The sequence below is a fragment of the Heterocephalus glaber genome, unplaced genomic scaffold (genome assembly GCF_053883595.1).
Source record: "Heterocephalus glaber isolate CG9 unplaced genomic scaffold, H.glaber_assembly_v1.0 deba00001707, whole genome shotgun sequence".
Classification (NCBI taxonomy): domain Eukaryota; kingdom Metazoa; phylum Chordata; class Mammalia; order Rodentia; family Bathyergidae; genus Heterocephalus; species Heterocephalus glaber.
Window position 1 is genome coordinate 813858 of NW_028258427.1, and position 12968 is coordinate 826825.

Genomic DNA, 12968 nt, shown 5'->3' on the forward strand with positions numbered 1-12968 from the left:
CTATAGGAGCATTTCCTCTCCAGCTGGCTTGGTGGCTTTTTTTTTTTTTTTAGCATTAGTCCCCTTTGGAGAACACAGAATCAAAATGCTTCCCATGGGAATAGAGGCTCCCTCGATGGATGAGCAATTGGTGTGAAATGCCAGAATAGGGAGCAAATGCAAAGTAATATCATATAATAGAGAAGAGGAGAATAAGTACTTACTATGGCCATGGCCATGTGGGAATTTTAACCCTGGGTGGGCTGCCAGGCCTTAGGACCTGACAGTCATATCTTTTTTTTTTTTTTTGATACAAGGTCTCACCATGTAGTTTAGGATGGCCTTGAGCTCACTATATAGTTCAGGATGACCTCAAACTCACAATGATCTTCCTGCCTTAGCCTCCCAAGTGCTAGGATTACAGGTGTGTGCCAGCACATCTGACTCTGATATTCTTGTTTTTAACAAAATACATCTACGTCCTTCCCAAAGGCAGGGCTCAGCCTTAGCTATCCACTGAGCAGCTAAATGAGTCAGAAATAGCAGTAATCATTGTAGATTTAGCAGTGAACAATCTGGACTCATCCTGCCTTTTTGGAGCTTACATTCTACTAGGCAGCTGGAATAAATAAGGTGATAAATAAATAAATAAATGAGAAGGCCTCAGATAGTACTTCAGTGGTGTGAAGGTAGTCCTGGGACTATCAGAAGGGAAGGCCACATTACACCTATAATCAGAGGAGTCCTGCTGGGAGGTGATGTTCAAGATGACTCCTGAACAATGAAGGAACAGCTAAGGGATACTGGAGCAAGAGTGCTTCAGGCAGAAGGACCTGAGAAAACCTGAAGATAGGTGTGAGCCTGGTGTGTTTGAGGGTCTGAGAGTCTTCAGTGGCTTGAAGAAAATGGTAGAAAACAAGGTCTATGGAGCTTTGGAAGCTGAAGGCAGGGAATTTTCTATATTCTAAGATACATTTGGGCTGGATAATCCTTTCTGTGAGGGGCTGTTGTATTAGTCACTTTCTCATTGTTGGGACAAAATATCCAAAGTCCAAAATTTAAAGGAAGAGGAGTTTATTTGGCTCATGGTTTCAGAGAGGTTAGTCCATGGTCCACTGGCTCTAAGCCAGAAATGGCATAGTGGGAGAGCACGGTGGAAGAAAGCTGCTCAATCCATGGCAGTCAAGAAGCAAATACAGAGAAAGGAATGGAATAAAAGAAAAAATCCTTCCAGATCACACCCCAGTGACACCTGCAACTGGGCCCCACCTCCTAATAGCACATTCAGCTATGAACTCATCAATGGATTAATCCAATGATAAGTACAATGCCCCAGGATGCAATCATCTTCCAAAGCCCCACTTTTGCATATATAAGACTTTGGAAACACATCTTAGATGTAAACCATAGCAGCTGCTCTATCTACAATAGGATGTTTGGCAGCCTCCCTGGCCTCTGCCCACCAGAAACCAGTATTAACTGCCTTCCTCCTCACAGGTTGTAATAACTCTAGACATTGCCAAACGTCTGTGGAGGGCTCGCACGCAGGCTGAGAGCAATTGCTTGAAGAGAAATGGGGAACCCAGATCTGTGTTCAGCAGTGAGGTGGCAAGGCTGCTCAGGGGGCTGTCTGAGGTCTGGGACCTCTCCACTCCCTCCTTATTCACCTGCTGGGCCCCAGACTTCTTGGAGTGAAAGCCACTTGCTACTTGCCCCTGTGCTTTCTCACCCAGAGTTGGCCTGTGAACTTCTTGTCACAAATGCCTCAGCTCACTGTGTTTACTTCCAGCCTCTCCCACTGTCCCATACCATCCTGGTGTATCCACCTTCTTTCACGTCTGAGATGACTTTGTGCATCACACTGCCAGTCCACTAGAATGTGAGCCCCATAAATGTGAGGTCTTCTTTATCACATTCAACCTTAGAAACCCCGAGCCTGACCAGTACCATCACCACTGCTCAGTAAATGATGTTGTCCTCAGAAGACAGTTCCTGCCTGTAGCCCATCAAGGTAGATGTTGTTGGCGCACCTGTCCAGTGAAGGGCTGCTGGGCCCCGTCTGAGCTCAGGGTAGGCTAGAGGGGTGGGAAGGGCATGTCTCACCCAGGAGCAGCCTCAGCAATGCCTGAAGGGAAGTAGTGGATGCAGTCAGTACTTGGGATCCATCAGTTCTGCATCCACAGATTCAACCAACTGCAGAGAATTGCAAGTACTGTATTCAGGAAATAAATTGAGTCTGTGCTAAACATGTATAGACTTTTTTTCTGTCATTATTCCCTAAATATGGTATAACAACTATTTACATAGCATTTACATTGCATTAGATATTATCAGTAGTCTAGAGATGATTTAAAGTATACAGGAGCATGTATATAGGTTCCATGCAAATACTGTGCTGTTTCATATCAGAGTCTTGAGCACCTGTGGATCTTGGTGTCTGCATGGGTGGTAGTGGTGTCGTTGTTGTTGTTGTTGTTGTTGGTGGTGGTGGTTGTGGTGGTGGGTATCAAGGAACCAGTCCCCCAAGGACACTGAGGGATGATGTGCATACCTCAGCCTCCTTGCCTGGCGAGGGTCAACTCTGAGGTGAGACACCACCCATCTCCTGGACTCCCTAGCAGGACTGAATAGCAATTGTCTGAGGTGCTAATCTCTCATGAACACACCCTTAATTGTCGGCCTTCTCTTTTGTCTCTTATTTTTCCCATCCCTTCCTTACTTTCTGGGTTCACCATCTACATAATTTTGCCAAGGCTGTTGTAACAAATTACCACAAGCTTGGTGCCTTGAAATGAGAAATTTGTTCTCTTACAGTTTTGAAGTCAGAAATTTGCACACAAGGTGTTGGCAGGGGCATGTCCCTCTGAGGCTTTGAGGAGACTTTTCCTGGTCCCTCCAGAGGCGATTGGAGTTCCTTGCCTTGAAGCTGCATCCCTCCAGTTCTATACCTTCTTCTCTGCTCTGTACCATCTCCTCTGTCTTTTATGGGGATCTGTCATTGAATTTAGGGCCCATCCAGGTAACCTAGAATGATCCTGAGATTCTTAATTATACTTGCAAAGATGCTTTGTCCAAATGAGGTGCACTTCTCAAATTCCAGGAATTAAGATATGGACATAACTTTTGCAGATGGGGGAGAGGGCATCATCGAACCTTCCCTGAGATATTGCTTGAGCTCAAACCTTGGGGTTGAGGTGGGGGGAGGTGGTGGATTCCTGGTTTAAAGTGGGCCCCTGAAGCAAGCCATCTCCCCCAGTCTGAACCTTGGTTTTCTCTTGCTAAAGCAAACAGATGGGCTTGATGGTTTTGTTGTAGTCTTTTGTAGTGGTCGAGTTTTCAGTGACTTCTTGGCTGGAGGTGGGGTAGAGTAGGGAGGGCAAGGCAAGGAGGTAACACCGGAAGTTCTGCTTCGGGAGAATTCCCACTCTCACTTGGACAGCAGTCCGTCCGCACTGCTCAGGCAGAGGCAGTGATCAAGTGGTGCAGTGGTGGTGGCAGGGGTGGTGGTGGGGGTGGGGGTGCTTGTCATCTGGAGTACCAGGGAGACTGTAATTACCATTTGTTTCTAAATACAAAGGAAGTGTTTAACTGCAAAACATGGCAACAGGAATATCTTACTTCTGGTGCCTGAATGGGAATGCAAGCTTCCTTTGTGGAGGGTCCTGAGTTAGGTTGGGAAGCAAAAATTCACAAGGGTTTCCCCCCCTGCCCCCAAGGTGGACCAGCATAACTGAGAAGAGAAAGGGCTCTAACCATGGCCGCTTGTTCCTTCTCCATAGCTGAGCGGACTGCTCCAAGTGTGTGTGCAAACAGGAACGGAGACTCAGGCCAAGCTCACCTCTGTGGAACTGCTAAGAGAGTATATTTTGGTAAGAAATGAGATCATGAAAGAGGAGGGACGAGTTCACTCATATAGGACCTGGGCAAGTATTTGATCTTTTTCCATGTGACAGGGATCACATGGAAAAAACCCCAAATCTAACAGGCTGCCCCTCTTCTTAAAACTCATATTTTAAATATGATCTTAAGTCCTTGATGCTGAATGTAAGGTTTTTTCTTTTTCTTTTCCTAAAAAAATAAAATTCCTCATAGGCAAGCTGTTTGTATAGGCAGAAAAGACAATCTGGTGGCTTGCTTGGGTTCCTGAAATTTAATATTTGATTGAATTTATAAACTGAAAAAACCCAAAACAATGACTCTTCTTTAAAAGCTTTTCTATTCAAATTGCAAATGGTGTTATTCTTTTGGATAGAAGTCTAACCGATCGTAGCAGCCACTTTTTAAGGGTCTCTGAATAGTGTCTGGCCCACTTACAAATATAATTAGACACTTGAACATTTGAAACTGCATTTTAAAATTTAATCCATTCAATTTCCTTTTTAAGTGCCTCAATGATCTGATTTAGCAAACAAACCTTCCTGAGTTTGTATAAATCTAATAAATTAAACTTGTAAATATAGTGAGCTTTAAATTCTCATGGTAGTTCCAGTGCTATATACAGTATAAACCATAAGCTTTTAACTTAAAATCATGTTTAAATCAGTGATTCAATTATATATTTTAAATTAGAATCACCAGCCCAAATTCTATCAATATTACACTTAAAAGACAAAGTATGCGGATTCTTTAAACTAAAAATATTGCTGTTATAGTATTGCTTCTCTGAAATTTTTTTTGTTTGGTTTTTAATTGTAAATCTCCTAGGAGTTAAAAATACTCTCTGAGAATGGACTTTCTTCAGCTAACTGAGGTTGTTTATTGAGCAGAGATTTGGGCCAGTTGGTCATCCTAATAGGGCCCCAGGGATCCCTATTTCTCCTTGTTAATAGGGATTTCGTAACTGAAGAGGATTGGCTGGTGTTGTAATGAAGCTAATATGCTCTACTTCTTAATTAGAGTTGGCACTTATTGGACTCTTAGGAAGAAAACTTAAATGTCTTTTCCCTTTAACACCAAAACTTCTGAGCTTGACATTCTCCTTTCTTGTCATCTTGCTATTTCTATCACCATGGTGACTCTTACAGATATTAAAATAACATTACACAGCTATGAGATCATGCTGCTGACATTTGCCCTGCTGCAAGGTCCAGTGTGAACTGTCCCTTGCTTATTCCTCAATGCCATCCACCCTTTGTTCACTAAGCTTCAGGCACGTGACTCTTTCTCTATTCCTTAAGTTGCCAAGGGCCTTTGCACACACTATCTGCTGTGAGTTCCAGTCCCCTGTAGCTGTCATCTCTGCAGCATTCCAGGTCTCCAGTCCAATGGCACTGCTCACAGATACCTTCTTCAACCCTCAAGAAATGTTACTCACTCTCTTTGCCCTGCCCACCATACACGTCAGTCTGCATTCTGTTACACTACTCTGTTTTATTGCCTGCATTTCTAATTTTTTCTTGTTTATTACCTGATATCCTCACTGGAATGTGAGTGTCTTGGGTGGAGTGTTCTAATTGGTCTGGTTCCCCACCCTGAACTCCAGGGCCTAGATCTGTGTGAATGCATGAGTTAAATGAATGAAAAAACAGCGGCTATTAACCTATCATTGGTTTCTGTGCTTTTCAGGCCTGTATTCCTGAATGCATTCATCCCCTCAAAGTGGAGACCTGTCCTAAGGGCTGGCCTAGCTGTGGGGAGATAACCTTCCGGGACTATCACATGAGATACAGAGAAAACACTCCACTCGTGCTCAAGGGGCTGAACTTAAACATACAAAGTGGGTAGACTGTTGGGATTGTTGGAAGAACGGGTTCTGGTGAGGACAGCTCTGCTTTTCTTTCTTGTGGGTTGTTTGCTTTGAGTTTCCAAGGAATGTGCCGGTTACGCCACACCAGAGAGTGATGCGTATGTGCATTGGTTTGACTGTTATTTCCCCTCAAATCTCTTTACTGTAAATTAGGATTTCAGGTTGAATGGGTGTGTAGAGTTGGAAGCAAATGCACATCAGTTTTTGAATTAATTAAATGAGAATCCTTCTGGTGAGATGAGGCCCAGAGGACAAATTGTGAGCTAAAGACCCCTACAGGGACAGGCAGGTTAAGTGTGGCAGGGCAGCCCAGGGCCCCAGAGCGAGGGATTTGCTAGCATAGCCATCCGCACAGAGCCATTTCATTGCATTAAAAATTCCCTTAATTAAATGCTTGAATATGATGGCAGTACCAACTGATGTTTGATTTGTTGTTCCTGTTTTCACTGTTCCCAGGGAAGTCATCGCTAGGAATGGCCTTGTTCCGCCTGGCAGAGCCGGCCAGCGGAACCATCTTCATTGACGAGGTAGATAGCGGCATCATCGGTTTGGAAGACCTCCGCACCAAGCTCACTGTGATCCCCCAGGATCCCGTCCTGTTTGTAGGTACAGTAAGGTAACTGTTTTTGATCATCATGCATTCTTATTTTTGGATAGTTAAATTAGACTAGGGGCCAAGTCCCCGAGACATGGCTCACCTGGGGCTGTCCTGTCTCAGGGAAGCAGGGTCCCTAGGGGCTCAAAAGTGCTGCTAGTGTCTGTGTTTGAGTGAAGCCTTGGGAGGAACTAGGTAATAGGGCCTTGAGCTTACTGGTATTTTAGAAATTACATTATTAATAAGCAATATGCAGACCTCCTGGTTGGCCCTATATAGCCCTATTTTATGCCTGTGTGCTGGCCCAAAAGAACAAGTGGTTCCCCTACATCCGCAGCCATCTCAGGAAGTGCATTATTCACTCCTAAAGACTGAACGGAAGCTGTTTTATGGGTATAAGTTCTGATGCCAAAGCACAAGGGACCCAAAGCTTCTCAGGTGGTCCAGCAAGGAGCCAGCCCTCCTGCTGAGTCCCTGATGACATGCAGAGGCCCTGGAGAGGCCTGACTGTCTTTCTGAGTGCCCACCTTGGTGTCACCTCTCCGTGGGGGTCTCACTTTTCCCTTTCCCTGGTGGTATCTGCTCCGTTCCTGTGCTGTGCATCCTTGGTCTCTTGGCCTGGGCTGAGCATGGCTCTTAGAGCCCCAGCTCCTTGCATTGCACCCTTTTCTCCTCTGTGGGCTGCAGGGGAGAAACTGTCACCCTGCCTTTTCTGGTTTTTGGGAGCCGACTGTATTCCTCAGCCTGCAGCCCCTTCCTCCAGCCTCTCACCCCAAAGTCCAGCTCCCTCTCCTTTCTTTCACTGCAGGTACAACTTGGATCCCTTTGAGAGTCACACCGACAAGTCACTCTGGGAGGTTCTGGAGAGGACATTCATGAAAGACACAGTAAGTCTCTGGGGCTGTCAGAACAACTACTTTTCCCAGCACAGTGACCCAGAAACCTGGCTCAGGTTTAAATTTGACCAAGACCTGGGCCAGCATGTGGCCAGGTTTATTTATAGATAACACATACTTCAGTAATATACATCTGTAGCACGTGGTCCTTACTTTACTCCGTATTATAAAAAAGCAACTGCAGGTCCTATTTATTTGGATGCTGCGATGACCCAGCCATGAGCTCTTTGTGCATTATCTCACATGGTCCTCATGACAACCTTGAGGTCAGTACTCCTACCCCTCATTTTAGAGATGCAGAAATTACAGTTCAAGGATTGCAATGTGTTCAGGCTGGCAGAATGGAGACTTGAACCCAGATGCCTCTAATTCTAGAGCCCAGAGGGTGCCCTCTTCTACTCTGCACCTTTGCTTATCAGAACTGATGAGCCTCAGAAGGACGAGGGGCTGTGCGTGTTCTGGAATTGGCAGGTGTGGCTGGTTTGAGGGGACTGAGCCATCTGTAACATGGGGCCCTGTCCTGTTACACCTGCAGCCTCAACTGGGGACAGCAGGTGTGCAGGACCACCTCTGCAGCCCCAAGCTGCCAAGGCCAGTGCCTCCCAAAGCCACTTCAGCTTGTCACACTGGCTAAGTCAGACTCACTTTACCCTCCCCAGGAAACTCCCAGCTCATCTTTATTTTGTCCATGGAAATAGGAACCCTGAAAGTCATTTGCATTTGTTTGTGTGTTTCCTGGAACAGTGTGGGCATCGTTTGTGCTCTTTTGGTGAGCTGTCTATGGGGTTCTATGAGTCATGCTGTAATTTTAAATTATTAATGTCCACCTACTCCCTAGTCTTTCCCTGGTGCCTGTTTGCAATATTGAAATGATTGTTGTTTTGGACTTTCTTTTCCACAGTAAAATAAAGCAAGCTGATGAATGCAAGAGAAGGGGACAATCAATATAGACGATGCAGGACAATTTTATAGATCATCAACATAAATGTGGCATTTTCTCTGTTTTATAGATAATGAAACTCCCGGAAAAATCACAGGCAGAAGTCACAGAAAATGGGGAAAACTTCTCAGTAGGAGAACGTCAGCTGCTTTGTATGGCCCGAGCACTTCTCTGTAATTCAAAAGTGAGGAAACAGAACAGAAAATGGATTGGTCAAATTTTGGATATTCCCTGCAGTGCCTCTCAACCCAGGAGGCAGAACCACGCATTTGTCTTTCAGCAAAGACAGAGTAATTGAGTCATTTAAAAACCAATCCTTGTTTCTCAAGACAAAGTTGTGAGGGGGTAAAAATTGAAAAATAACAGCCACTTCCAGCAACAGCATCCCCCATCCTGGGCTTCTTCCTGGGAGGTCTTCCTTAGGTATCTCTCTGTTCTGCTTGGTACTGTGAGTTTGAGAGATCTGCCTCTCAACTTTTTCTCTTTGTCCCTCAATAATTCTGAGTCCTCAGAAACAGTACCCAGGACACCCTAGAAGGCCACCAGAATGCGAGCATGTAAGATCTGTCCAGCTGAGACCAACCTAGCCTGCCTCACAAACTGGGTTAGAGGAAGAAGATGCTGTTGTTTCAGTGATCCCATTTTCCCAAGACCTTGTGGGGAAAGGGAAGCAAGAAGAATTTGGTGCCTCCTGTGGCTCTGCATACTGCTAAGTGGTTGTGAGTCTCTTCACACTGTGCCTGTCCTAAGGAGTCACCTCGGGGAAGTTAAGAATCTTGGCCAAGGTCAAGCAGAGTTAGGGGCTGAGTTTAAGCCCTTTAATTGGTACAATCAAATCAATGCTGTGGTGGGCAGAATAACGCTGCCCATCCCAACATGTCCATGCTGTGATAGCCAGAATCTGTGGATCTGTCCCCCACATGGAAAAAGAGACTTGGCAGATGTGATGAAGTTAAGGATCTTGAGATGGGAAGGTTCTGCTGGGTCCTGGTGGGCCTTCTGGATCCCATGTGTCTGTGTAAGAAGCAAGCAGGAGGGACTAAGAGATGGAGACTTGATGGTGGGAAGGGACCAAGGACTGGAGGTGGCCTCTCCATGCTTGCAAAGGCAGACAGTGATGGTGCAACCCTGATGATGTCTTGATTTCCAGATGATGACTTGACTTCTGACAATGTCTTGGTTTCTAGAACTGTAGGATGATACATCTGTGCTGTTTTACGCCTGTAAGTTTGTGATAGTTTGTTACCACAGCAGTAGCAAATGAGCTGAGTGCTGCTTTTATACCACATGCTGGCTCATCCTAGCACAGAAAGCCCATGCAGCATTCCTTCCTACTTGTTTGCATGGTTAGAATAAAGTACTTGAAAAAGAAGAGTAAAGATACAACTTAGTTCCTCCGGGAAGCCCTCCAAGGAGGGAGGAGGTAGTGTGCTTTGACTTTTGTTTTATTATTCTGTTTTCTAACTTTTGAGGATGGGTGACTTAGCTCATTGCTTTTCAGCTTTTCTTTTTCTACTTAAGAAGCAGAGCTGAGACTATAAATGTCCCCCTTGGCATCGCTTTGGCTTTGTGTCATTTTTACCATGTTCCTCTCTAACAGATCATTCTCCTTGATGAAGCCACTGCCTCCATGGACTCCAAGATGGATGCCCTTGTCCAGAGCGCCCTCAAGGATGCCTTCCGAGGCTGCACAGTGCAGACCATCGCCCACCGCCTGAACACAGTTCTCAACTGCGACCGCGTCCTGGTCATGGAGAGTGGGAAGGTGCAGGGCTCCCGCTGGCGTCACCTCCCAAGGGCAGGAGAGTTCTGGGCTGCAGGCCAGTGGGTCTGTTCTGCAAGCTTCCATTCTTCTCTGACTTTCAGGTGATTGAGTTCGACAAACCTGAAGTCCTCGCCGAGAACCCAGATTCTGCCTTTGCAATGTTACTAGCAGCAGAAGTCGGATTGTAAAGGTCCTTGTGGCTGATTGAGCAGAGAAAGAAGAAGAAAAGGAGGAGGAGGAAGAGGAAGCAGAGAGGGGAAAAGGGAAGGGAGGAGGGAAGAGGTGAGGGGAGTAATATGAGGGGAGAAGCTGTCATCTCAGCAGCAGTCTAGCCATGGCCCTCTCACCCACGAAACGGGCAAAGCTGGGGCTGAGGCTGTGCCCCCTCACCTCCTAGAACCCCCAAGATTCTCCTGTGTCCCCTCTAACACCACCTGCAAATGGAAACATTGTAACCCTCTGTTAAAGAGGAGTCAAAGCAAAGCATGGGAAGATACCTGGGATGGAGTTAGCAGAGGTGCTTGTCAGAAGGGGAAGAGCAGAGCTTTCTTTCTGTTAACTTCTATTCACTTCTCTCTTGACAATGGGACTAGCAGTGAGTACACAGATCTGTAGCATGAAAGATTGATTATAGTGTTTGGGAAAAAATTTTTTTTAAATCATATTGTATGTTCCCATTGATCTATTAAAATAACCAGGAAAAAAAATGCTTGGAGTTTCTCTATAAATAACATTTTTATATCTTCTTTATTGGTCATTAAAGTACAATAGGAAATTAAACTGTCCTAAAACGCTGCCTTGCAATTATTTGACTGGAGCCATTCCTATTTCTGCACTATTTCTTTTCATAGATGCTCATTGCCTTCTCCCTTGACTCATTAATAAAACTACACAATCCTTCACAAAATAAGTCTTTCCAATCTCAAGGAATATGCAGAAAGGCATATTACCAGTAACCCAGGAGTGCAAGCTGCTAACTCATGATGACTTTTGGGAAAAACAAAACACAACATAAAGTCCATGGAGCTTTTGTGCAGACTTTGCTGGCGGAGGCAGGGCACCCACAGTTCTGTCTGGTTTTCATTCTTCACGTTCCAGGCTCTATGAAGGGTTTCTTGCACATGCTTTCCAGCCCAGTGCGGAGGGCAGAGCTTCATCTTAATGCTCCCCGCTCCTGTCCCCTCTGAGTCTTAGTTACACACTCTACCCAGCCCAGCAAATGCAGAGGAAGAAGTCAGGGCTTGGCACAACAGAGTTTGTGGCAAGCACATGGTAGCAGCTGGTGAGCTCGCAGTCACAGCCAGCGTCTCCAGGGCTGGGTTTCTAGGGTTTACTTCCAGTGAATCGTTCTGCAGCTCACCTCCGGGCAGGCCGTGGGCAGGGGTCTGCTGACCACAGGTAAGCCCTTGCACTGGCCCCAAGTCGAGCCCCTCCCTGGTCATGCTCAAGTGGCTGGGCCTTGATTCTGCCATCTGCAGGGGGTGTGCTCTCAGAAGGACGAGAATGAAGGGACTCCTTCCACGGGCAGCTCCATGCCAAGTGTGGATCCTGTGAAGAGACGCAGTGTGTGTTGATGTGGTCTGCACTTTCCCCCATCGTATGTAATCCTGATCTGAGGTCATGAAATCCATGGCCACAGATCCTGGAGCAGCTGAGAGTAGACATCACTTGGGTGCATATCCAGGGACTCTCCTGATGTAGCAACAAGACCTGGCAGCCCCTGCCAGCCACAGGAGTCTGTGCTAGCTGTGTAGTGGTGCTGAGGCAGGGGGTGCTTGGTTTTCTACCTACTTGACGTGAGACAGACCATCAGTCTGTGGTTCAAGATGGTATTTCCATGAGGACAAGGTGGGCCACTAAGACCCCTTCCAGTTGCTCCTTTGGCTGCCTGAGAGATGAGTCATCTCTTGTGGCTCCTTTTCTGCCCATGCTCCCTGACTGGTCCTGGCTGGAGAGAGTAGTGCTATCCTTTCTGACGTCACTGGGCCTTTGTGGTGTGCCAAACACCATGAGAAGCATTTCTTCATGAATCATTCTACCGATTCTTATCTCAGTTCATGAGACGGAAACTCAGGTTCATTGAGGAGCCCAGCTGTGGGCACACAGGAAGGGGCTTTAGGAGACTTGCTATCTTTTCTCCTTGGCCTGTCACACACAGAGAAAAGCAAGTTCTAGAAAATGTGGAACATGAGACAGTCCCAGGGATCTCACCTCCCATGCACCCAAAGCACCCCCACCACTTTTGGTCCCTGTAGCATCAGCAGGGACAAGCTATGTTGAAGAGTAGTCACCAACACTTAGCCAGTGCTCCTCAAAACACTGGCTAAGTTCACTGAATCCTTATCTCATTCTTGTGGGACAGGGACCAGCCATGTTCTGAAGGTTTGAGCCCTGCATGTGTTGAAATGTAACCAGTAGTGCCATAGTGTTGGGAGGTAGGGCCTCTGAGAGTTGATAAGGTCATGAAGGCAGAGCCCTCACCTTAAAAAAGAGACTACATTTTTTCACCACTTTCACCATGGGAGAGCACAGAGAAACACCTTCACTGAGTACTACTTTCCACCTTCCAGCATTATAAGCGAAATATTTTCACTGTTTATAAATTACCTATCTAGGGTGTTTTGTTATAGCAACAGAAACAGACTAAACATTACCAGACTAAACATTACCAAACTAAACATTACCAAACATCTTTGGTGGAGAAATTGAGGATCTGAGAAAATAACTTCATCAAGATCTCCCCACTCATGATATTTGAACCCAGGCAAATTGACTGTAAAACCACACTCTTAAATTCCATGCAGTATTGCTGGAAATCTGAGATTCACAGGTGACAAAAAGCATGGTGATCTGGGCCGTGAAGACTGTGTGGGTCAGGATAGGCTCAGTCATGCTGCAGTAACAAATGAGCCCAGGTTCCAGTGACTTGTCTCTTCTTCACGTGACATGTCTATCACAGGTCAGCTATGGCTGTGCTGTCCTTGTCACTTTGTGAGTTAAAAGGACACAGAGGTCTCTGGCACATCACCAGTCTTGTGGCAGAAGGC

The 12968-nt window shown here is 46.0% G+C and overlaps 1 protein-coding gene across 1 annotated transcript in view; it reads left to right on the forward strand.

Moving 5' to 3' along the window:
* Abcc12 (ATP binding cassette subfamily C member 12) overlaps positions 1–10631 on the forward strand; it is a 63528-nt gene extending 52897 nt beyond the window's left edge. Inside the window, 7 exon segments of the mRNA XM_021251480.2 lie at positions 3759–3848; positions 5545–5734; positions 6182–6341; positions 7129–7207; positions 8227–8340; positions 9757–9921; positions 10023–10631. Coding sequence (XP_021107139.2) covers positions 3759–3848; positions 5545–5734; positions 6182–6341; positions 7129–7207; positions 8227–8340; positions 9757–9921; positions 10023–10109 — 885 coding nt within the window. The 3' untranslated portion in view covers positions 10110–10631.
* The last annotated feature ends 2337 nt before the right edge of the window (positions 10632–12968 follow it).